Source organism: Microcaecilia unicolor, chromosome 7 (genome assembly GCF_901765095.1).
Source record: "Microcaecilia unicolor chromosome 7, aMicUni1.1, whole genome shotgun sequence".
Lineage (NCBI taxonomy): Eukaryota > Metazoa > Chordata > Amphibia > Gymnophiona > Siphonopidae > Microcaecilia > Microcaecilia unicolor.
This window is the reverse complement of record NC_044037.1, coordinates 180,642,183-180,669,088: the sequence shown is the minus strand read 5'-3', so window position 1 is coordinate 180,669,088 and position 26,906 is coordinate 180,642,183. Positions and strand designations below refer to the sequence as shown.

Here is a 26,906-nt window from a genome sequence, read left to right as displayed (position 1 = left end):
ACCCGGGGGTGGGGTTCTTTCGCCGGGGTGGGGGGTGTCCTTTCGCCGGGGGGGGGGGGCACTGCACCTGGGGGGCGGGGCGCATCGGGGATCCGCCCCGGGTATCAGCCCCCCTAGGAACTCCACTGAACATTGGTGTTTATGTGTGTTTTCTGGTGGAATAAAACATATATTTGTGTCACTTTGGAGTTGTCAGCTCAGAAGAGGTACAAAAACTGAAGGGCCTTTTAGGAAGCCACGTAAGCGTCTACACGTGCCCATCGTGCGCCAAAATGGAGTCACCGCTTAACTACCACAAGGCTCTTGCAGTAATTTCATTTTTGGTGCACGTCCGATACGAGCGTCCCAAAAATATTTTTTTATTTTCGGGTGCGCATAACGGACACGCATCATGTGAAATTTGGCACACGTAGGTCATTACCGCCCAGTTACCAAGTGAGCCTTTACTGCTAGGTCAACGGCTGGCAGTAAAGTCTCAAACCCAAAATGGACGCGTAGCAAAATTCATCTTGCTGCAAGTCCATTTTCAGCAAAAATTTTAAAAAAGGCCTTTTTTACAGGTGCGCTAAAAAATGGATCAGAAAAGGACATCACCTGCTATTTTTCCCTATCTGGGTAAAAATGCCAAGTGATAGGGAAAAATAGCAGGTGATGTCCTTTACTTGTACAATTTTCAGGGAAATGATATGAATATGTCTTTTATTTTTCCAAGCTTTGATATTGAACTCTCTGTTTTCACAGTCCAAAGGTGTTCTCTCTGTTACAGTTTAGTTTGTGCTTAAGAGATCTCTGTTACTGGAATATATAACATTCTGGATATGCTTATATGGCTATATTTACACAGACAGGTTTATAATTGTCATTTCATCCTTTTATCATTTAATTTTACAGATATACCACTATAGTTTTGGAGTTCCACACTTTTGATGCCACAGTTGTTCATTAATATTTAATATTTATTAGAATTTGGTATACTGCCTTTCAAAAATTCAACATCAAAGCAGTTTATATTATTATCAATACTAACATAAAAGCACCATTAATTCAGTAATCAACACACCAGGCATATAAAACACCACTAATACATAATCATCAATACATAAGTATGACAATATACAAAAAAATACAGAAATAAAAAAATACAAATTACTTGTATCATGTTCACTTTCCCTTTCCCCAGGCCTGGTCAAGACTTCCTTTCTGTGGTAGTCCCAGTATAGATTCCACGGAAAGATATACACATTACACAGAGGAAAGAAATATCTGTAACCAGCACTAAGGTAGGCAAGACTAAGGGGTGGCCTAAAGCATCAGCTTCTGAGAATGGCGGCAAAAAGCAGTTGAAATCAAAGCAATCCAATAAGTCCCGACAGTCACAACCATTGGCACACAGTTTACCCACAAAAGGAGCGGCAGTTTTTAAATAGCTATTTTTCTGTGTTGGAGGCAATTTTATAAAACTTTTCTCACTTGTAAAGCATACTTTATACACAAAAAACAACTTTTGTAAAATTACTCCCACATAGGGCAGGGCCTTTTATAAAATATGTATAACCCCATCCTATCCAGATGAGTATTAGGCAGTGCCTTATCTAAAATATATTTCATTTGTTGGTGCGTCCAGGTTGGGACTAGTATTCACTAGGAGGGGGGGGGGGGGTGGCCATTGGCAGGAATAATCCATACTTTCCATTCTCCACTGGCACACAATAACTCAGGCTTACCACACGCTATTCTGGAATTACCACTGGCCCAGTTCCAGCTCCAGCATGCACCATTTCTGGTGCACCCCAAAATTTTTTATAGTGCAGCGCTAACCTGGAGTTAATTGGGCATCTCCAGGTTACCGCAAGAGCCCTTACTGCCACCTCAATGTGTGGCAGTGTGCTTCCCGCCGCATGGCCTCAAAATAAAAGCTATCTTACCGCATGGCCATTTTTTTTGGGGGGGGGGGCATTTTACCCACTGCGGTATAAAGGGCTCTGGCGTGAGGGGAAAAAACAGCCCCCGCTGCTACTGCAGGGCCCTTTTCCCACAGCTTAGTAAAAGGACCCCTCAGTGCAGGCTAGAACTGAACCAAAAGGGTTTACTAAAATAGAGTTTTTAAGTAAAAAGGAGCACATAGTTACACAATAGTAAGAAAAAAAAAAGCACAGGCAGCGGAAGAAAGCAAAAAAAAAAAATAGTATCAAACACATAGTCTCTTATTTGTTTGTTTAGGACTTAAACTTCTTTGTATCTTTTACTGTAAGTCTCTTTATCTTTGTAGACCCCAGGGACATCTTCTATGTTTCCTCCTGCTTCCCAGGACCAGGATCTTCTGTTACTCCTCTAGTTTCTTCTACTGCTTCACTCTTTTATCCTCCTTCTTGGAAGCGGCGGTCAGCTGGTTCCCTGTTCCAGCTTGTACTACTTCTACTACTTACTACTACTTAACACCTCTGAGCAAGTGCAGAAGACTCAAAAACCCTGTCACTGCTCACCGCTTCTTTTCTCCAACTAGGCTAGTCAATGACCTTGATTCCCTCACTCAGTGGTACAATGGCCAGGGAATCAGGAGCCAAAGACAAAGGGGTCGATATTCAATGAGACTTAACCTGCCAGAAACGGCTCCTGGATGGTTAAATCACCCGTTCAGGCCTAACCGATCATTTCCAGTGGCTCCTAAACGGGTAGTGTTGCTGAAAATAACCAGTTAGCACCAAACTCAAAACCAACTATTTTGAGGGCATTCTGGGAGTGGAGTCAGCACTTGGCCACATAAATAAACTCCCTGAGCCCATACGCCAAGCCCCCTCCCTGCCCATCTTCAAAACCTTGCTCAAAGCCCTCCTCTTCAATGTCGCTTTCGGCACCTAACCATTATTCATCTATTCAGGAAATCTAGACTGCCCCAATTTGATTGACTGCACTTTTTGTCCTTTAGATTGTAAGCTCCTTCGAGCAGGGACTGTCCTCTGTGTTAAATTGTACAGCGCTGCATAACACTGGTAGTGCTTTATAAATATTAAGTAGTAGTAGTCTTTCATATGCATATGGTATGAGTTACCTTACATTTTACATTTCATATATGTTTTTAGATGTATTTCAACATAAGATAGACTTTTGTGTTCAATATTTCATAGTTTCTCTGTAATTATCTTTGAAAGTGTGATATTGTTTAATTTCCTATTTATTTGTTTTTTCACTTTGTTTTTATTTATTTATTTATTTATTATATGTACTTTATTTGTGATATTCAGACACTGTGACCCCTGAAGCAGGCACTCGTGCCAAAACACATCTTTGGTGCATCACCCTCTAGTGGACTTTGTACAGCATTCAAAGAAATATTTGTGTATGATTAAAATATATTCTTGAATTGACGCTCTTCATCTGGTGCCTCTTCTCTTCTTCTTTTGAAAACCGTGGTTCATTCCTACATGTTTTGTCATGCATATTCATTATAGATATCCTGAAAACCAGACTGGCTAGGGGGGACACCAGGACCTGCCTGAGAACGCCAATACCCTACCTCCAACCCCCCCCCCCCCCCAGCCCCAATCCCATTCCAACCCCAACGCCCTACCCAAGCCCCAGCCTTATGATAACAGCTGTAGCAAGTAAATACTGAATAGACATGAAATGGACACTTGGCCCAAACAAATCGGGAAAAGCTATTTGAATGTTATAATGAGTACTTATTAGATGTTTCATTAATATTATGCTGACATTGAATTCTTTCTGTTATTTGAATGTTCTTCCATGTTGTCTATTATGGTATTGTTTGTATTGTACTGACATTTATCATATTTCTGTTATATTGTTGTTCTGCACTGCTGTTAAATGTGTATATTTTTTATACTGTTTCATGGTAGTCCTATTATAAGATTTCAATTTGCTGTTTCCATGTTTACCTCATTATTGTATTTATGTTTATATTTGGTCATTTTACTATTGTTATATTGTTAACTGAACTGTAAGTTTATGTTAAACTGTACCTGCTATACACCGCCTTGGGTGAATCTCTTCATAAAGGCAGTTAATAAATACCAATAAATAAATAAAATTGTGGAAGTGCTTTAATCAGCACAAAGACGCTATAGAGAAGTAGGGGCCCTTTGAGAATAGCACGCTGAAAAATGGCCTGCAGTAATGTAGACGCGTGCGTGCGGAAAAATGAAAATTGCCGCGCGTCCATTTTGGGCCTGAGACCTTACCGCCAGCCATTGACCTAGCGGTAAGGTCTCATGCGGTAACCGGGTGGTAATGCAGCAAATGCCACTTGGCACGTGTCCGATACGCGAGTCTGAAAATAAAAATAATTTTTTTGAGACGTGCGCCAAAAGTGAAATTACCACAAGAGCCATGCGGTAGCCGGGCAGTAACTCCATTTTGGCGCGCATTGGGCATGTGTAGACGCTTACGCGGCTTAGTGAAAGGGCCCCTTAGGTAATTAGAAGACTGAACACAAGAAACATCGTGTCTTCTATCAACCAAATATAACTTACAGTACAATGGGAAAAAGCCATCTTATCAACTTCCTTTTCGAGTAATCTTTTCCTTTTTGATGAGATTAATTATAAACCGCACTTTTCGCAAAAGGCATGCCCTTTCAAACATTTTTCTAATTTGGAATTGTAAATATATTGCCTTGTTATTTGTACTGTGGCCAAGGCTATATACAATATACTGTACATAGAACAGAATGTAGTGTGGCTGTCATATGAAAAGGAAAGTACTGTGCCCCTTGCTGTAACCTTTGCAATTTAATGATATTAGTTTCTGATGGATTTTTATTACCGCCTTTAAACATGGACAACACAGTCAATGTTCTCCCTGCTGTTGCCACCAGTGCAAGAGGAAATAAAATATTACATTATGGCCACTCTGAAAATAAACTGTTTGCTTTGCTCTGGGTACTGTAAACATGGAAATGCTGCAACTGCTGTACTAGCTTTATTAAGTCAGATTAATTTCTGAAAACAACCCTTGCATTGATCGTAACACAGAGGCCTGGAGGGTTTGAGATATGTATGAACAGACTTGCCAAAAATATGGACCTTGTCTCATTTCACGTTGTAAACACTTGAGAGTTCCCCGGGGAGAAAGGATCCCATTCCCTCTTAGCAGTGCGTTTTTTCTAGCGAGGTGCTGGTACTCAAATGCCAGGCCACCCTTCAGGGGTGGGGTGATCACTGAGGGACCCATCCCACAATAGTCAGGCCCCCTGCAACCAGTCACAGAACCTGTGACAAGGCAGAATTTGTACGTAGAGCCTGAGCTCTTTCATTAAAATATTAGGACCATGGGTCAATTTTAGCAGACAGTGGAAAAGGTGCCAGTACTCAGTACCCCCAAGTACCCTCTAAAAAAAAAGCCCTGTCTCTTAGAGTCCTTTCTGTCCATGCTTTGTTGTCTAAATGCTAACACTTTACATATTCTGTTTTTCACTGTGCTTGTTGCAGATTTGTGGATGGGATTGAAACTGACAGCTCTCCTTCGGCTGGGAAGACATTTGAGTTCTGCATGAAGCATCTGAACCAGGACAGCACTCCAGGATCTTGCAGCACAGGTAACCAGAAGTGTGGTGTCAGCACTGCCCTTTCTACCTCTGGCTCTCTACTAGTTTCGGTACAAGATGTTTCTTTGTGAGGGCGACAGTTGTTGCTAAGAAAAACTCCTTTTCAAGAAGCAACTATAATATAGAGGTCAATATTTAATTTTAAAATCTATATTCCACTTTTTCCCTCTTCAGAGCATACGAAGCAGATTACAAACAGCACAAATATCCAAATAAAGAAATTACATTTCAACATGTTTTATTCAGGAAAATATACAACAGCAAAATCCTTAAAAATGCAACAATTCAAAAAAACGTTATCACTTTGCCAGTAGGGTGTGTACAGGGGAGAAGTTTAGATGGAGCATAGAATTCTCAAGTATACATGTAGCTTATTAAATATTTTAATCTGTATCTGTTCTTGATTAAGTTAGGCACGGACATTTATACCTGTTCAAGAGCAGTTATAAATGGCCATGCCTCCAAGGTAGAGAATGACACAGGGATAAAATTTGTCCCCGTCCCCGTGGGTTCTGTCTCTTTTCCCATCTCTGCAGGCTTCATCTCCATCCCCATAGGCCCTGTCTCTGTCCCTGCCCTGTCCCCACAGATTCTGCCCCATTCCCGCCTCATCCCCATGGGCTCTGTTCTCATCTGCAGAAGCTTCAAACACTTATGATTTTATATTTAAATCTTTTTATTAAAGTATAAAAAGGAAAACTTTGCTGTGCAACTGTTGTGTATAAACTACAAATAGAAAACAATAATAACAGCGAGCAACTATAATAACCTTCCTCACCACCACCACTACCCTCTACCCTTCCGACCCCAACATTAGCTAATTTCTACTATCCCAAGGAATCCTAATCCACCCTGTTAAAATGTCCAGGGGTACAAAATACAACCCGTTCTGTATGCCCTAGAGGGAAGAAATAAACCCTATGAAGAACTGTTATGATTTTTTAATCTGTGGATGAATAAGAATTCATCAACAATCTCAGGATTCCACAGTCCCTCCTGCAATAGAAGATGTATTCTTAGAAGATGTGCTGGTAGCAGGATGTACAGGATCCCCCATGCAAATTTTGCTAGCTATGGCCAGAATGTTTACTTGTTTTTCCAAAAAATAGAAATAATGTCATCTGCATAAATCAAACATAAATAACAGTCCAGTTCATTAACAGGCTTCAAAGTAGAAAGTGAGACGTGGACAAAGTTTGTCCCCATCTTCACAGGCTCTGTCCCCATCCCCGCCCCGTCCCCATCCCTTCGCTTACTGTGGGTCCCCATGTCATTCTCTACTCCAAGGTAGGCATGTTTTCTACCACTGATGCTAGCATTTTATACAGACCAAAATACTGGTAGGGAGTGGCCAAGATGGCAGCAGGCTCAGCTATGTGAGTGGGTCATAGTTGTTCTGCTTGGAAATTGTTTTCCTCCCATTTATGCCTCACATAAAGAGGAAAGGGGTGATCAAGAGCGCTCCTCTGCATCTTGGGGGCCACCTCTGGGCCAGCAGCCTATAGACCATTTTTTAATCGAAGCCCCTTTGTTGTCTGGGGAGGCACGCCCTGTAGCGGGGTATGAGGAAGGAGAACTGACCCTGTAGGGGCTTGAAACATCTTTTTTGCCCCCAGCATCCTTTGCTCCTCTATGTCTAGCATCTGTGTCTGCGTGTGCCCAGCAGGTGGTGCCACCTGATGCCACAGTTGCTGCGGGAAGCACTGCTAAGGAGGGAGCTGGTGTTGGCACTGTAAGACAGGATGGGAAGACAACAGGAGAAGGGGTTTTTCCTCTTTCTCTCATGGAGGTTATACTTGATCATATCTGCAGAATGCTGCAGGAATTGGATTCTGTGACTGGTAAAACATCTATTGAGGTAAAAGCTCTGGGGCAGAAGATGGAGGATTTAACTAAGGCAGTGGAGCGGGTTAAACAAGACTTTTTATCTCAGGTCAATCAGATACAAGGAAATTTAAAAAATGTTTAATGACTTTAAAACTTCTGCGGTGAAGGATAACCTTGTGAGTCATAGAAAGCTTGAAAATATTGAAAATTACATTCGTAGGCTGAACATTAGGTTCCTGAACTGCCCGAGCTGCTCTGGAATACCTCTTCTTGATTTATTCAAGAGTTATCTCATTACTGTTTTAAAAGTTTCTGTGAAGCTATTCCCCCAGTGAATAAAATATACTATATTCCTTTATCCACACGGAATTCCCAGGGAACTGGAGGGTGAACAGGACCAGAGAATTCAGCTGGATGTGAATAATCTCTCTGCCATTTTAGAAGAGTCTTTGACCAAATCCTCAGAAAGAGCTACTTTATTAGTTTCCCTGGTTTTTGAATAGAACTTAAAAGCCATTTTGAGACTGTATTTTAGGCACACGTCGGATTTATTCCATGGCAAACAGATTTGGATTTAACCTGACGTAACAAAAACTAAGCAGGAGAGAAGGAAACAATTTTTGACCATGAGATAAGAGACCAGAGATCTTGGTGCTACATTTTTCTTAGCACATCCAAGCAAATGTATGATTAAACTAGGCAGAACTAAATATGCCTTTTTTACCCCGGAGCAAGGGATATGAAGAAGATCCTTTTAGTGTTAGCTGTTGGACTTTTGGGAATTTAAAAAAAAAAGGGGGGGGGGGGTTAAGCCTGTTTTTTTTCTTCTGGCTTTTGAGTCCACTCCCATTCTAATTGTAATCTAAGGAAAATTTGTGTTGTTTCTTTTGGTATCCTTATTGATTAACTTCATATCTACTTTCTTACCCCCCCCCCCCCCCCGGTAGCTACTAAGTGCCTCTAGAATTACCCTTTATTTACACATTCAGTGGCACTTAAATAGTGCTGCTGAATGGGCATAGAAGTGGCAACAATGGTGTTTATTTTAGAAGCTCTATTCGTGTTTTGCACATCTGAAAAACAGCATTTAGACATCCATATTGCATGAACGTCCAAATACCGACATATTCGGTTTCTGCATTCCTCTTTCTTCTCTTAAATGTCTTACCAGGGTCTCTTGTCCATTTGACATTTCTTCTTTTTCGTGTTCATCATCCATCTCCCTTCTCTGCATCCCTACCTTTCCCCATGTTCAGCATATATCCTTTCTGTGTCTGTATCTTCTCTCTTGTTCAGCACTTCCCCTTTCTCTGTCCCTACCTTTCCCCATGCTCAGCATCTCCTCTCTTAGTGTCCCTGTCTTTCCCCATGCTTAGCATTTCTCCTTTCTGTGTTCATTTGCTCCCCCCATGCCCAGCATGTCCCCTCTGTATCCCTATCCCTCCATGTGTCAAGCTTCCTTCCTATCGTCCACTATTCCCACATAGTTCAGCACCTCTCCCTCACTTCCCTCACTCCTGCCTCTTTCTCAGGTCCAGCATCTCTCTCCCACCATAGGTCCATATTCTCTCACTTTCTCTTCCTTCCATCCCCCATTGTTTTTCTTCCATTCCCTCATCCCCAGGTTAAGCATCTCTCTGACTCCCCCCCCCCCCTCCTTCCCAATATGTGGCCATCTTCTCTCTGTCTCAAGCCCAGTATCCTGTTTCCAACAGTGGCCAAATCAGGCAACAAGATCCCAAAAGAGTAAAACAGATTTATGCTGCTTATCCCAGGAATAAGCAGTTGACTTTCCCAAGTCCATCTTAATAATGGTTTATGGATTTTTTTCTTATAGAACTTTTCCAAATCTTTTTTAAACCCTGCCAAGCTAACTGTTTTTATCACATTTTCTGGCAATAAATTCCAGAGCTCAATTACTCATTGAGTGAAGTATTTTCTCCAATTTGTTTTAAATGTACTACTTAGTAGCTTCATTGTGTGCTCCCTAGTCCTTGTATTTTTGGAAAGAGTACACAAGTGTACAGCGACAGCCAAAAAAGCAAACAGAATTAGGAGAGGGTTTCAAAATAAGACCAAAAACATTATAATGTCTCTGTATTGTTCCATGGTATGACCTCACCTAGAGTATTGTGTTCAATTCTGGTTGTCATATCTCAATAAAGATATAGCAAAATTCGAAAAGTTTCAAAGAAAAGCAACCAAAATGATAGAGGGGATGGAACTGCTCCCATATGAGGAAAGGCTAAAGAGATTAGGGATCTTCAGCTTGGAAAAGAAATGGATGAGGGGGGTATATGATTGAGGTCTACAACATCCTGAGTGGTGTGGAGCAGGTGGAGGTGAATCAATTTTTCACTCATTTAAAAAGTACAAAGACCAGGGAGCACTCAATGAAATTGCATGAATATATATATATATATATATATATATATATATATATATATATATATATATATATAATTTATTTTTTTAATTATTTATTTGTAATTTTTCATTTTACAAGGGTCACTTGCAAACAGTAATACAGAGATGACTGTACATTAATACAATATTAGAGGAACACAATCTCAACTAGATAAATGGATTATAGACAATCTTTCTCTTTCTTAGACTACAAAATAAATAGGGAGAGTGAAACAAGACAAGGAGATCAATTAAACAACAGTAAACAAAGAAAACGTGGTATTAACCTGATTATCCCCAGTTATTATTTATCTGAATCATTATTCTACATTGATCTTCTGGTTGGCTTCTTCAAACCCAAGACGGTGTATAGTCAATTTCGTTGGAAACATACTTATTGTCCAATATTAGTGGAAATAATAAACCTGATTTCATTTTTTTCTCTTTTAAAGCCAAAAATTATTTAACAATACAAACACTTGAATCTCTAATCCAATTCCCAGTGATTATGGTAATCCCAGTTTCACAGGCTTCACTCCTTTTGAATTAATATACTAAGAGGAATCATTTCAGAGGAAAAATTTTAGGAGTCATACCTGGAACTCTGGGAAAACAGCAATCTCAATATTAATCATCTGTAATAATATTCATTTTGTTCAAAATGTTCTGGTCTATTATCATTTCCAAAATATTAACCGTTTCCTACTCCTGTAGAACTTCATTTGCTGTATCATTTTTTCATTCTCAAAGGATTCGATTATCCATGTGGCTCACTAATAAGATTATATCTGAAGCAAAATTATTTACTACCACCGTTAGGTCCTGGAGCGCCTTCCAGATGATATTCAATGTAACCTCCACGGGAGCCAAAAACTCCAAGCTGATAGCTCTTACGGGTTTAGGAGTGGCATCGCTGACACGGGTTCAGCTGTAAACGACTTCCGTTTCAGCATACACTCCTAACTCACTCCTCCACTCCTTTGAACATGGTGGTTAAATGACTCGGCATGAAAATATTTTTAAAACAAAAAGGAGGAAATATTTTTTCACTAAAAGAATAATTAAACTCTGGAACTCATTGCCAGAGGATGTGCTAACGGCTGTTAGCATATCTGGGTTTTAAAAAGGTTTGGACAAGTTCCTGGAGGAAAAGTCTATAGTCTGTTATTGAGATGGACATGGGGGAAACCACTGCTTGCCCTGGAATTGGTAGGAAGAGTTTCTGCCAGGTACTTGTGACCTGGATTTGCCACTGTTAAAAGCAGGATAGTGGGCTAACTGGACCATTGGTCTGGCCCAATATGGCTATTCTTCAGTGGCGTTCCTGGCCTGGATGGCACCCGGGGCGGAGCGCCGATGCGCCCCCCCCCCCCCCGGGTGCAGCGTGCCCCCCCCCCCCCCCCGCTAGATGACACCTCCCCCCCTCTGGCGAAATGACACCCCCCACCGGGTGCACGCCGCTGGGGGGGGGTGCCGCGGCGCGTGCCTGCTCCTCCGAGTTCGCTAAACTCAAAGTTTAGCGAACTCGGAGGAGCAGGCGCGTGCCGCTGCACCCCCCAGCAGCGTGCACCCGGGGCGGACCGCCCCCACCGCCCCCCCTCCTTGGTACGCCACTGCTATTCTTATGTTCTTATGAGTCATGTCTACCCGTTCCACTCCACTCAGTATTTTATAGACCTCTGTCATATCTCCCTTCAGCTGTCTCTTCGCCAAGCTGAACAGCCCTTGCCTCTATAGCCTTTCATCTTTCCCTGGTATGCAGCCATTTTCTTTCTCCCCTCCCCCTCCACCCAGCCAGCACTACCTCATCTCTCTCTCTCTTTCCACCCCATCCAGCATCAGCCCATCTCTGTAGCTCTTTCTCCCATTTACGATCGCCTCCTTTCTCTCTCTTCCCCCTATTCAGCATCACCTCCTTTCTCTCTCTTCTCCTTTCTCTCTCTTCCTCCTCCCTCCCACTCACCTGCTTGTAGTTCCTAGGTCGATGGCAGGATGGCAGCAATATTTGCAGTAAAATCAATGTGAAAAAGCGAGAGTATCTCCCTGTATGTGGGTACCATGTACCCCCTGCTAACATGTTGGGAACTGATGGTTTATATTCACTGGAAAACACTGGCATCTTGCAGCACTTTTAACTACATTCGCAACCTGCCTGATACTCTTTATTCATTTTTTCTTGCAGGAGAAAATACAGAGACCAGGAAAAGTATTCAGAAGTTGAATCAAGAAGTAAGTAAACAACATTCCCAAAACTTATCAAAGTTGTTGAGTAGATTTAACCAGGCAAAAGCTAACAGTCTACTTTTATATGCACAGTGAGATTTTTCTTTTTTGGAGTGAAGAACGTTTCAGTAAATATGAAAAATAGTGAGTTTTCACTTACTTACAATCATCCACATTTTACTTGTGGAAAAGGGCGTGCAGGAAAGTACATACACTGAAAGTAGCAGCTTGCTCTGCTCATGTGAACACTCCCCTTATATTTACACCCCTGCAGAATAGCGCTTAGGTGTTTTGCTGCTGCTTACATGTGTAAGTATGAACATACCCGCAAAACTGACACAGTGACAGTATTCTGTACCCTTTTGTGCTCAAATGGCATGTAAATGTGGATGTCTTGTTATAGAAATACTTTACTTCTTACATTCCACATCTACCCATAGAGCTCAGTGTGAATTACAAGAAGACTCAAACAGGCAGATCCTGCGAATAACAACAATCAATTCATATTGGTACAAAGAAAATTAATATATATACTAATTATAAAACTTCTTAAAAAGAAACGTTTTTATTACTGCTTTCCTAAAAAAATAAAATAGGCTCTGAATTTTTCTCAGTTGTGTAGGGAGAGAATTCCATAAGAAAGGGGCTTGATACATAAGGCTAGCAGAATAAATGGTCTTATTTTTCAATTTATACTAGCTGCTGAGTTGGTGTAAATGTATGCAGCTATATTTTAGTCAAGATTCTGGTTGTTTTTGAGTTGGTATGATATAAAGATACATGGAAGGGCATAATCGAAAGGGACGTCTTCGTTTCGATTTGGACATCCTCGCAAAACGTCCTCATCCAGGGGCGGGAAAACCCGTATTTTTGAAACAAGATGGAAGGCCATCTTTCGTTTTGATAATATGGTCAGGGATACCCAAATCCTGAAATTTGGTTGTCCTTAGAGATGGTCTTCCCTAGACTTGGTCTTTTCTGATTTTCGGCGATAATGGAAACTAAGGACATCCATCTCAGAAACGACCAAATGCAAGTCATTTGGTCATGGGAGGAGCCAGCATTTGTAGTGCACTGGTCCCCCTCACATGCCAGGACACCAACCGGGCACCCTGGGGGGCACTGCAGTGGACTTCAGAAATTGCTCCCAGGTACATAGCTCCCTTACCTTGTGTGCTGAGCTCCCCACCCCCCCCCCCAAAAAAAACCCACTACCCACAACTGTACACCACTACAATAGCCCTTATGGGTGAAGGGGGTACCTAGATGTGGGTACAGTGGGTTTCTGGTGGGTTTTTGAGGGCTCGCTGTTTCCTCTACAAATGTAACAGGTAGGGGGAATGGGCCTGGGTCCTCCTGCCTGAAGTGCACTGCACCCACTAAAACTGCTTCAGGTACCTGCATACTGCTGTGATGGACCCGAGTATGACATCTGACGCTGGCATAGAGGCTGGCAAAAAAGTATTTTTAAAGATTTTGTTTGAGGGTGGGAGGGGGTTAGTGACCACTGGGGGAGTAAGGGGCGGTCATCCCCGATTTGCTCCAGTGGTCATCTGGTCATTTTGGGCACCTTTTTGTGCCTTGGTCGTAAGAAAAACACGACCAGGTAAAGTCGTCCAAGTGATCGTCAGGGACGTCCTTGTTTCTTTCGATTATGGGTCGAGGACGCCCTAGTGTTAGGCACACCCAAGTCCCGCCTTTGCTACGCCTCCAATACGCTCTCATGAACTTTGGCCATCCCTGTGACGGAAAGCAGTTGGGGACGTCCAAAATCGACTTTCGATTATACCGATTTGGACGACACTGTGAGAAGGACGTCCATCTTCCAATTTATGTCGAAAGATGGGCGTCCTTCTCTTTCGAAAATGAGCCTGTTAGGCACCTGTGTGCCTCTTTAATGGGCCCTTTTACTAAGGCACACCTAAAAGTACCCTATGCTGGTGTAGGTGCGTGCTTTCGACACACGCAGGTCAATTTTTCAGCGCACCTGGAAAAAAAGGCTTTTTTTTTTTGTGGCCGAAAATGGACATACGGCAAAATTACGACCAGAGGGCTTCCATTTTTGGCCAGAGACCTTACCACCACCCACTGACTTAGCGGTAAGGTCTCACGCGGTAAGTCGCCAGCGCGGATAAACTGCCAATTACTGCCGGGTAAGTACCATGTGCTAGAAAATAGAAAATATTTTGTACCGCGTGTTTTGAGCATATGTCAAAAGTGGAATTACCACAAGAGGCAGGCGGTAGCAGGGCAGTAGTTCCTAGTTGGAGCATGTCAGATTCAAGTACATGCCTTTGTGCCTTAGTAAAAGGGCCCCTTAAATAGGTGCCTACATGGTCTAACCTAGGGCACCTGTTATAAATTTTCAGCGTCTTGCAAGGCTTTCACATTTTTCTGGACTGAGATTTGGTTATAAGAAGTTTTGCACCACAGTCAAAGCAGTACATTTCTTTGGTGCCTTTTTTACTGATAGTCTTTTTCAAGTCTGAATCTCCTTATTTACCTTTTGTGAAGCATCCCTTGCTACTTTTGGATTCTATCATATATACACAGACTTCTGAAGCAGGCAATTTAGCCGAAACAGGTGCCGTGTCGTCGTCATCATTTTTAACATCTTTTCATATGTGGAATAAAGTGCAAATGATATTCTCCGTATCCCTGGCATCACTGGAAGAGTATTGTTGATCACACTACTTTTCTGTTTGACCAGATACGTTCGTAGTGGATCCTGTTCCTCCACCTTGGTGGTTGACCTCTATACAATAAATTTACCCTCAACATAAGCACACTTTCCCCTAATTCTATACAATTGGGTGCCCAATTTACACTTAGCACGCAAAGTAGAGCAGGCAATTTGTAGAATAAGTTTGGTTGCATGTGCAACTTCATTTAGTAATTGATTGATAATTAAATTGTTGTTAATTGGCATCAGTTGGCAGTTGCATACACAACTGACTTTAGTTGGTATTCTAGAAGCTGTGTGCATAATTCTATAGCATGCAACTTCTAGGGGGTGTGGCCATAATCTCAGCGCCTAAAGTTTGGTGAACTTTTGGAATTTGTGAAAACTTACACATGTATGTTTGGAAATCCAAAAGTAGGCATGTAAACATGCGCATCCTCCACCCCAACCCTGCCACTGGAAATGTCTCCCCTAATACACATACGGGGCTAGAGTCTATATATGGCACCAAAAAAGCGCTATTCTATAAGCCACACTTAAAGTTAGGCGCAGTCTACAGAATAGTGCTTACACCTGGGAATTTTGCCTAACTTTAGGGGCAGCCATTTACACCAACTGAAATGTGGTGCAGGGCCGTGCCTAGGGTCTCTGGTGCCCCCCTGCAGACTATCAGTTGGCGCCCCCACCCCCTCCGTCTAGCAGAGCAGGAACAGAAGGGAGCAGGCAAGTAAGCTGGACCTCAGTAAAAAAATAGCACTGTATGTATTCCAACTCAAAATAGGAATGCTAATTCAAAATGTGAGCAAAGTCCTCTTAGTTTCCAAAGATTCTTTTTCTAATCTCCTTTGCACCAAAGGATATAATTCAGATCAAACATTTGTCTCTGATCAACTATCTCAGATCAAATATTTATTTCAGATTAAATATTAAGGTTTCCTTGCTTACAGTCACTTAAATCTACCTAGCCTTTATATAGCTTATAGGATTTAAACACTCTTAAACTGAAATTCACCCTTTTCTATTCTTCATAAACTTCAAGTAATCCTGAAATATTCAGATCCTTTTTCACTAGAGAAATCTCAAACTTCAATCTCCACCAACCTCTTTTCATTCATATTTTCTCATTTACCACATAATCTGGCAGTCTTTTATAATTTCAGTCAACACACACAGGAACTCACAGCTGCATGTCTCTCTTGGCCAAACCGACAGTCAGTTGCTGTCTCACTCTGTTCCCTTCCCTGCAGATTTCTAACAAAAGCTGATCATCCAATCAGAGAGCTCTATTTGAATGCAGATTAACATACAGACACTGTAATGGGAATTTTTAGTGAAAAACACTAGATAAACCCTTCGTTTTTGGACCAAACTTCACACTTTTGATCAGAGCCATGCCCTAACATTAAGGCTGTAAACACTTCCATCATTTTTTATTCATAAATATGCAAATGAGAACCTCCCAAAAACGGACTAATTTGCATACGATTTAAACAAATCTGAGCATATGACAACCAAGTACAGACTCCCAGCACCTGAATTCTGCAATTAGATTTAATACAAATACTTTTAAAACTTATTTTTAGCACTTTTAAAATTTCAGGTTGTCTTTAATTTGAATGCGGTTCAAGCTCTGAAGCTCACTCTGAGTGAGGAATTAGCCCCAAACCACAGCATATATAGCAATTTGGTTGCATTCTTTAAAATAACTTGAAGAGCCTGCTTGCCTCAGTGAATACTGCTGTTGCTTTCACTTCCGGTTTGCCATGAAAAGGAGGAGAGCAGGGGCAATCGCAACTTCAGCTAAAAGATTTTGCAAGTGAGTGGAAGGCAGGGACCGCAGGGCCCCTCGAAGGCAGGCGCCCCCCTGCATTGCTTACCTGGCTTACCACATTGGCACAGCCCTGATGTGGTGCAAATGTACACACGTACATTAGGCACATATCCCTGTTATTCTGTAACCAGCTATGGAATGCCCCCATTCCATCCATGATCCTCCCATTTCTGCACCCTCCTTTTTCAGATCACATGTAAATTTTAGGCGTGGAAACCCGCACCTAAATTTGTGTGCATGAATGCCAATTAAATTTAATTAGTGCAAAAATTGCTTGTTAAAAAGCCAATTATTGACACAGCTCATTAGTCAATTAAATTGTGTGTGCAAAATAGGCTGTTGCCCAAATTTGCATGTGCAGTTTTTGGCAACTTTTATAGAGTTAGGAGAATGGTATTGGGAGATTTTCAAAAGCCGCCTTCTTGGTGCTCTTAGTACAGTTAAAAAATGTCATTTGGTATCCTCCACTAGTCATCCTCCAGTGATAAGTTCATCGTAAATATGTTATCAATAGAAATCAGGGCTTCTTTTACTTAGGTGTGCTAAATGGTAAGAAGCCCATTTTAACACCTTACTAATAGGAGCCCTAATTTTGTTGTGTTATAATTTATGTATGGTATCCTGGTTTAGGGCGTTATATAAATGGCGAGTCAAATGAAGGCTACTTGTGAAAAGTCATAATAAACTATAGCTTTAAAGTTGACTACTTTTATCATCCGAATATTGTAGCCTGTACAGAATCTACAGTAGTCCAGCAATTTTGGTTCATTTGCATATTATGATACAGCTATGCACCTTGTCTTACTTTCCATGTTCTTCTTAGCCCCGTTGTCAGAATTTTGAAAATACTTACTGGTTATACATTTGTAAGAATAGAAAATAGGCCAAAACAAAAAGCGACATCAAACTTTTTAATGTGGGAATCCTGGGAAACCATATGTGAAAACTGAACAGTTTTCACCTTGGAGTCTGAAACATAATTTAAAAGGGATTTGAGAAAGAATATATGAAAAGGAAACCAGGTATTTTTTGTCTGAAGCTATTTTAATGTTACTCAATAGAAACAAAGTGAAAAAAAAGTATGAGATGATATTTCCTTCTTTTTTCACTTTGTTTTTATTGATTAACCATTATTTCCATGGTGGTAATTTTAAAATTATCCACACGGCTAAATGGTAGCCTTTTAAATGTCAGGAAAAGCCAGGACGTTTAAATTCCTTTCAAAAGAGGGACCATTCAGACGTGTAGAAGCTCACTACATCTAAATGGCAAGGGGGCATGGGGAGGATGGGGAGAGGGAGAAGTCTGAGGAGGACAATAATACAGATGTGCATTCCCAATTTCATATAGGGAATCCATATCTGCAGTGAAAAACCTGGATTTTAGGATTTAGACCTGCTCTGGCACGAATCAATGCCTGTTGTAGGGGCAGCACTAAATCCCAACATAACCAGTCTCATGAAGACAGGCCACCCCCCTCCATATCACAGCCCTACCCTGATGCTAGCCTCCTCATCTTTCCCTGACACCATCTGACAACTTTCTCTCCCCATACACAATCAGCTGACAGGCACAAATCACCCTCCCCCCACCATCACCTGAATTTGACGGACACTGATCACCCCCATCCCCCTGCCATCACCCATCCCCTAACAGCTATCACAATAGTCAACCCCCCCACCCCCATACACACACACAAGAGGCCCCCACATATAGGCACTAGCCTCCTTTGGTTTGAAGGCCCTCAAAAATAGATGTTGGGCTACGAAGCCCTTTACCCCCCTCATGTCCCCTCCCCCTCTAATGCACGTCCCCAGGCTTACCAGGGTCCCTGGTGAGTAGGTGGGTGGAAACGATGCCCACTCACTCCCACCTCATGGCTGCCTGGGTCCAATATGGCCATCAAGATATCTAGCTATATTTTTGTGGTATTACCACTAAGGGCCAGGTTTCCATATGCAGGTAAAATAAAATTGTATGAGCAAAGGTAGAGATGAATATTTAGGCATCATCCCAATCTTGCTTTCAAAGTAGGGATCACATGTATTTTCATGTGATCTTTCTTGTATTGCAAAAAAAAGTAAGTTCTTATTGCAAAAAAAGCTAAGGTCTTGCCATCAAATATGGCTAACCACTGGCTGGTCCTTCATGCACCCCTCTAATGAGTTCATTTTCCCACAAAATTCTAACCCTAACCTAACCCATTGGCAAAAGAGCACCATTCAGCCCTGTTGGGGCTCCTTTGTGAATGCTTGGAAGAGTTTGGGTCAGGGAGGGACCAAGATGGCACCAAGGACAGACAAATGAGAGGAAGGTTCCTGTTCGCTGGTTTTGAGCTGGTGCTATTATACACCCTTTGTGCCTGGAACAATGAGAAAGTGGTAAGGAGTAACCCATGTTCACAAACCTCCACTATCGATTGCTCCAAAAGCGGCTTGTTCAGACGACGACTCCAGATAGCATTTCCTCCATGACTGTAACTATGGTCCTTGCTTCAGGAGATCAACCCAACTTGGAGGTAAACTGAAGTGCAGACTGGACTTCACTTACCCCAGAGCAAGAGTTGACACCCCCGCAACCCAGGAGAGCAGTGGTGTGGAAGGAGGGCACAGCTGCACAGATGCAGAAGAAGGTATCCTCTCTGAGAATGGAGGGGCTATGGGTTTGGATCCTAATCAGAGGGAGCACCCTGCCATGGAAGGTGTTATCACTCAATCTGCTGGTAAGAGAACATCTTCCAGAGATAATATCTGTTCATTTGGAGAGTTGAAAAAATTGGCTGTAGTTGATTTGGATGCCCAATGGGAGGCCACACGAACTCTAGACAATTCCCTTAAATCTTCACTCAGTGGGTATAGTGAACTCTAAGATGGGAGTACATCAAGAACTTAAGATAAAATATGAAAAGCGTTTGGGAAATCAAGAGAAGAAAATGAAGGAAGTGAAACTTCTGGAAACTATAATAATAAAAGAGAGAAAAGCACTGCAGCAGAAACTGAAGCACTTGGAAAACCAGTTAAGGAAGATCAACTTAAGCCTGCTGAATTTCACAAAGGCTCCTATGGTAGTTCCAGTTGATATGGTAATATGCCACCTATTGTAATATCTCAATATTAATCACTTGGAGGTGCTCGTAGCTCATCAACCCCTTTGGGAGAAGCAACATTGTCTCCAGATTTACTGGACGTAGCAGCTTTTTTAGAAAGCTCTTTGGAGATTATTACTGGAAGATCTACGCTCTTGATAATATTTGCCCTGGAACATGGAAGGGATTTTATTGTACATCTTTACTTTCAACATTTACATGAGTAGTTTCTTTTCTCTAAAATGTGCGCATTTCCTGATCTTGCTCAGGTGACACAAAAGTGCAGAAAAGATTTCTTCACCCTTAGGTCAAGAGTCCTAGCATTAGGTGCCATTTTTTTCAAGAAATTTTCGCTATATCTGTTGTGACCTTTAGTGGTAAAAATGATCTTTTCTTTGAGCCTAAGCAGCGGCAAAATGTTTTGCTGGCTGGGGAATTAGAAAGAGCTTCAGTAACCTTTTATAGTTAACACGTAGCGACAATGACTTATAGTCTGTTCCGTCACTCTTGTTAAATCATTTCTAAGATAGATGTTGTTTTTTCATTTTTTTTCTGTGGGCTCTCTTTAGTCCTCAATAATATAAGTATACTAGCCGTTGAGCCCATAAAAACGGGCTAGTAAAGGAAGGAGGGGGTTTGAAAGCCCCCCCCCCCGGATAGGTCACCGCAGCCCCCCCCCCCCCGGGCCGGGTACCTGGCTTCACTATTCACACCGCTGGAACGCAGCACACAGCTCATCTGAGCTGCCGTCTGCCTTCCTTCTTTTCTGCATGTGTTCCGCCCTCGTGTGACGTAATGTTGGCGAGGGCGGGACACAGGCAGGTAAGGAAGGCCAACAGCAGCTCAGATGAGCTGTGTGCTGCGTTCCAGCGGTTTGAATAGTGAAGCCAGGTACCCAGGCCGGGTGGAGGGTGGGTGGGTGGCGGCGGCGACTCCGGGTGGGTGGGGGAGGAGTGGTGGCGACGGCAGTTCCCTCACTCGCAGGTGCGCAGGTTCCCTCTCTGTCACGCCCACATCATCACGTATTGACGTGGGGGCGGGACAGAGAGGGTCTCTACTGCGCATTTGCGAGTGAATACGCCTCTTGCTATTTATATGTTTGATATTTTTTCTTTATATATGCTTATAGCATTTTGAAATTATTCCTGGTAATTATTCTTTTTTTCTGGTATCAAATGTGTGTTGCTTGAATTATATGTATATGTTTGCATAAATTAAAAAATGTAAAAAGAAAAAAAAAAGTTAGGGGTCTTCATTCCAATTTTGGCACCATTTTACCCCTCTTAGGGTCTTCTTGACAACTTTGGTGCTGCTTTGCCTTGTGTCTTGGGGGTCTTCTTGACAATCTTGGTGCGTGATTTTGAGTCTTCATGCCACTGTTAGTACCCTCTGTCCCTCTTTTGTTGCTGTGGGGTTTTCGTGGCATGCTTGATGCATTGGAGTATTGTTGCCTCTATTGCAGACCTCTGCCAAAAAAAAAACCAATCATTTTAAGCAAGGGTCATTACAAATGGACCCCACTGACTTGATTGGAAACAAAGATCTGAATAATTTGGAATCTGAAACAAATTGAACAGGGGTAATTGATCAAAAACAAACCTAACCAAAAATATTTCCATACACATCCCTGTGTAAACAGAGAAGTGGGAGGTGGACCAATGACTCCAGGAGACTGTGACAGTAGTGGTATATGATAAATAAACTTTAATGTAGACTCGACACAGTATTGTGTTTCGGCCACAGGCCTGCCTCAGGAGTCTAAAAAACATTTAAAAGAATATATAAAGATATAAATAAAGAATATGCATATCACAGAGAACATACATATAGTGTTCATGTGATCAAAAGACATCAAAATAATACTCAAAATATACATACAAGTGTAAATGAATCAATAGTCACAGCAATAATATATCAAAAAATAGAGCTTAAAATATTCTAGAACTTAAATAAAATTTAAGGAGGATGAAACAAGATTATCAAAACACAGGAACAAGAGTCACATGCAAAATGGACATACATCTATAAAAATTATTAAAGAGGAATTACATAATTCTTATATACTCATATGAAAGTTTTATGCACTTAAAAAAAGGGGGGGGGGGAGTTGATCCTTTCCATAATGGAAAAGAAATGACATTAAAAGAACCTTAAAAAAAGATGTATTCATCATCATAGGCATAATGTAACAAGGGTAACCTATAGAACGGCTTTTTGAAAATGGATAGTTTGAAGCCAGCACAACGTGATTCTTATACGGTCTGTGCCCAGAAGAACACAGGTACAAATCAAAGTAGGGTATACACAAAAATTAGCACATATGAGTTATCTTGTTGGGCAGACTGGATGGACCGAACAGGTCTTTTTCTGCCGTCATCTACTATGTTACTATGTAATTACATAACTGTTATATTCACATATGAAAGTTTTATACATTTTTTAAAAAGGGGTGGTTGATCCTTTCTATATTGAAAGGAATAGCATTAAAAGGGCCCTAAAAAAGGACGTATTGATTACCATAGAAATGAACCGCCTTATTATGCAGATTCTGAAATTTAGTGTTCTGGGAGTAATATCCTTTAATCGGTGTTTGCCAAGCATATATCAAAAGGTGCGTGAAGTATCCCAGACTGAAAGCTATTATAAAGGGTTTCATAAGGTGTTAAATTATGTGCAAGGTTGTTCTACAGGTGCAAATGTATGACAAACAAACCTTTGTGGTTCTTTTTCCGTGTATACAGTCCTGATAAAACAGGTCTACAAGGAAGATAAAAGGTGCATAAGTTTCACAGACCAATAAGAAAGAGCTGTATATTCACATAATGTGGTGGAGATAAAAGCCCTCAGTATACAGCAAATGAAGTAAATGTGGACCTAGCGAGAGTGGCACCTTTGTGGATTTTCTGTAAAAAGCCGGGGTTGTAATTTTGGCGAGTACTACATGATCCCAGACAACAGTCCTCACTTTTTTATTTAAATATATGTGATATCGAGTAATCTGTCAAAAAAAAAAAAAAATAAACAGTATGCAGCTTATGGAAGCCAAAGAGAACGAAGTCTCATTAATTATAAATTTATGCAGCCACTGAGACCGTACCCAAGAGACATCTATATTTCCCTCTTATAAGTGCCAGATTTCTTTATAAATGAATTTCAAGAAGAGCTTACCTTAAAAAAGACCTTTTGCGATGTAAAAGACGGTAAAGTGCTTAGTGTCCTGCATAAATAATGAGCAAAAGGTGTGTACAAAGTACAGCAGCGGTTAAATAGTTTAATTTGGCGCAAAAAAAGATGGAACTGAGGTTATCTAACGTAAATGAGATGACGTCAGAAGGGCTTCATCATAGAACTGGAATGAAAATGGACGACCATACTATTAAAATAACATGTTGCATGCCACAGAAATCTCCGTCTATTTGAAACCCAGTGTAATAGTCATAGTTGCACAAACATCATTGCCATATATTTCAGAAAAGCAGCATGCTGCTTTTTGATACTAAGGTTATATGTCTATCTGCAATGCAGTTCATTTTGGCTATAGGGAAATAAACTAAGCATTCCGAACGGTTTTAATAGGAAGATACTGAATGTGTGAATAATAAGTAAATGTACAAAACTTTCATATGTGAATATAAGAGTTATGTAATTTTTATTACTGTATGTCTATTTGTCACACAATTTGAAAGATTCACGGCGCACTTAACAATCACGTTGTGCTGGCTTCAAACTATCCATTTTCAGAAACCCGTTCTATAGGTTACCCTTGTTACATTGTGCCTATGGTGATGAATACGTCCTTTTTTAAGGTTCTTTTAATGTCATTTCTTTTCTATTATGGAAAGGATCAACCACCTCCCCTTTTGTAAGTGCACAAAACTTTCATATGAGTATGTAAGAGTTATGTAATTCCTCTTTAATAATTTTTATAGATGTATGTCCATTTTGCATGTGACTCTTGTTCTTGTGTTTTGATAATCTTGTTTCATCCTCCTTAGATTTTATTTAAGTTCTAGAATATTTTAAGCTCCATTTTTTTATATATTATTGCTGTGACTATTGATTCATTTACACTTGTATGAATATTTTGAGTACTATTTTGATGTCTTTTGATCACATGAACACTATATGTATGCTGTCTGTGATATGCATATTCATTATTTATATCTTTATATATTCTTTTAAATGTTTTTTAGACTCCTGAGGCAGGCCTGTGGCCGAAACACAGTACTGTGTCGAGTCTACATTAAAGTTTATTTATCATACACCACTACTGTCACAGTATCCTGGAGTCATTGGTACACATCCCTAACAGATACCCTGTCATTGACATATTTTAAGAACATAATAGCCATACTGGGTCAGGCCAATGGTCCATCTAGCCCAGTATCCTGTTTCCAACAGTGGCCAATCCAGGACACAAGTACCTGGCAGAAACCCAGGACCCAGGGGCGGACTGACAGTGCTCTGGGTCCCTAGGCAGTGAAGGTCATTGGGCCCTCTCTGCACTGCCCATGTCCCCCCCATCCACACATCACTGCCCTGCCCCCCTCCCCTACCGCACACTAGTGCACCCTCCCTAGTCCTACCTTGAAGGGCTCTGGTGGTCAAGTGGCCTCTTCGGGGGGCAGGAAAGAACCCTACCAGCATTGCCATGTTTTAAAAATGGCTGCTGAGACTTCCTGTGGTAGTTTCGTGGGTCTTGGCAGTTTTGCGAGACTGCTGCAGGGCAGTCTAAGCAGCCATTTTGAAAATGCAGCGAAAGTGGGCAGAAAAGTGTGGGGTTCTTTCCTGCCCTCAAAGAGGCCATAGTTTGCAGGCAGGGAGAGAGCGCCTCTGGACCCTCGAGCACTGCCCAGTTGCCCATATGGTCAGTCCGCCCCCTGGTACCTGGCAGAAACCCAATAGTAGCAAATAGTAACAACATTCCATGCTATTATTTTGGATGAACGAGTGAGGGTTGCAAAAAAGCTATTACGAAAGGGAAAAGTTAAACCTACCTTCACAAAGGCAAACTTTACTAACAGGTCAGCTAGGAAGGAAGAACAGTTAGGTGCCTATTCACAAAACCGGCAGAAATCACATATAAAAGGCATCTGGGTATGTTCATACTTGCTCAGGTGTAGGTGTGAATTTACACAAATATATTTTAGCAACTACACATGTACTTCACAACTCTGCCTGTGCTCTGCCCAAACTAAGCCCAACTAAATGTACATGCAGGTCATGCAATAATACTAAACCAGAAATTTCTTCACCTTCAAACACTACTATAAAAGCGCTGTAATTAAACACTTATATTTTCTATTTTCTTTATCAAGAGTGCTATTTCATGGACAAGTTGGGAAACTACTAGCAAAGATTTCTAGCCTGTTATTGTTTAACTTCTTGTGGGAAGAAGCTGGCTTAGTTCCAGGGTCACACATTTTTTTCATACACATCCTGAATGGGGTTATACTGACCAATGGCATCGTTCATACAGCAGCAGCCAATCGGACACCATTTCTGTGGCCTGATGACTGCTTACATGAGATTAAAGGAATCACTTAGAAGCAGTTATAACATTTCAAGTATGACAGCTTTAACGTAGCATATGGTGTGCACAGATATAATTATCAAGAGCCTTGGTAAAACCTAAACATTGAGCTAGAGTAAAAACTTTGCCACATATCCTCTCACAGTATAATAAGCATGAGAACCCCAAAGAATACAATTAAAAGTATGCTTATATGCAGAAAAGCATGAATTGTAGTTATTGTAAATATCTTCATTTCTAAGTGAAAAAAGTGTTGTGTGTAACTTAAGGACATAGGAATCAACAACTGACCGAAGAGTTGGCCGAAAATGGTAGGGTAGTAGGTTTGTCATAGTTTTTAAATTGCTACTCCATCTACAGCTATAACACATATGTTCCAAAATGCCATTATACTTGTTTTGTCATACGTATTGCTACCCTTCTGTGCAAGCCAGTAACAGTGATATCTTTGTTTACAGATGCTCAGCCTTACCCAACAAGTGACTCAACTGAGCAAGGATCTGAATGAGATGCTTCAGCTTATTCGTCCTCTTTTACTGACCCAAACATATATTCCATCCCCTGCAGTCAGCCTCTTAACATCAAACCTCAATAACACCTACAGCAATAGCAGTGGCTTTAGCAGTAGCCTTCAGTCACAGGCTGCCATCAGCAGCATCACTGGACTGAACTTTTCTGCACAAACAAAACCTGATTACATCCAGGCAAATGCGTGGACCGAAATGTACTCCGAGACTGAGCCATTACCACCATCGCATCCTATCTTAGAGCCTGCAGGTCACCTACCCAGGAAGAATGTCCACCCAGCTTTATCCCTGGATTCCTTCTTGAGACATTCATGCCACCATCACAAGGGTCATCGAACCTGTGCCTCTCAGACTATAAACCAGACTCTATCTCCATGTCACAACTATTTACCACAGACAGAGCTCACCAACAAGAGCACGGTGACACTAACTTCTTCATCTCCAGTGGCAGCACCTCACCTCTATCTCAGTCGACAGCCTGAGACAAAGAAAGGCAGTGTGAACCCATCCTTGGTGCGGCCATTCTGTGTACCTGAGGGCTCAGACTCTTTAACGGACAGGGTAGTGGACCTATTAGGTCCAGAAATAGTTCCAAAAGACTTGAAAGAATCCTCTTCTTCAACTGCATCACTGGAACTGGTTCAGAGCTCATCAGGAGGGTCACAGGGAGATATCATCCAGTTTATTGACGATGAGGGCACCAATGTTTAAGGGACTCCAAGTGAATAAACGCCATATTATTGCACTGTTATTTAATAGCTTTCAGCTGAAGAAATCCTGCACTGAGGAAGAGACTTTGATATTTATTTATTTTGGGACACGGGGAGGGGGAGGGAATAGGAATCATAGTGCTCACAGGCCAGGAAATCTAGTTGAGAGAATGAGTAGATGCTGCAAGTTTTACTTTTTGCAACAGAGCTGCTAAAAAGGACGTGTTCCAAGTAATTAAACAAATGAGGTGAAGGGAAGAAAGAAGGTTGACTGCAGACTGGGTACCCTTAGATATTTATTTTAGCATGGTCTCTTTTTGTCCAAAAATGAGCCAAAAAATGTTGACATGAGAGAGAGAGCAAGTGTGTCATCTGCTATAAATACATACTGCTTGGTTTAACATTTTTTTTTGAAAAAGGACCTTATTTTTCTACATTTGTTACTTGAAAAAAAAAGAGGCTTTATATAAAAACATTTTTTGGTTTGCAAAAATGGGACAAAAACATGTTTACTAAAA

At 41.3% G+C, this 26,906-nt stretch overlaps 1 protein-coding gene across 1 annotated transcript in view; it reads left to right on the top strand.

Moving 5' to 3' along the window:
- LOC115474743 (potassium voltage-gated channel subfamily H member 8-like) overlaps window positions 1-26,442 on the top strand; it is a 625,512-nt gene extending 599,070 nt beyond the window's left edge. The window contains exons 12-14 of the mRNA XM_030210385.1: window positions 5,448-5,554; window positions 11,979-12,025; window positions 25,610-26,442. Of these exons, the coding sequence (XP_030066245.1) occupies window positions 5,448-5,554; window positions 11,979-12,025; window positions 25,610-26,389 (934 nt within the window). The 3' untranslated portion in view covers window positions 26,390-26,442. The remainder of the gene's footprint in view (window positions 1-5,447; window positions 5,555-11,978; window positions 12,026-25,609) is intronic.
- The last annotated feature ends 464 nt before the right edge of the window (window positions 26,443-26,906 follow it).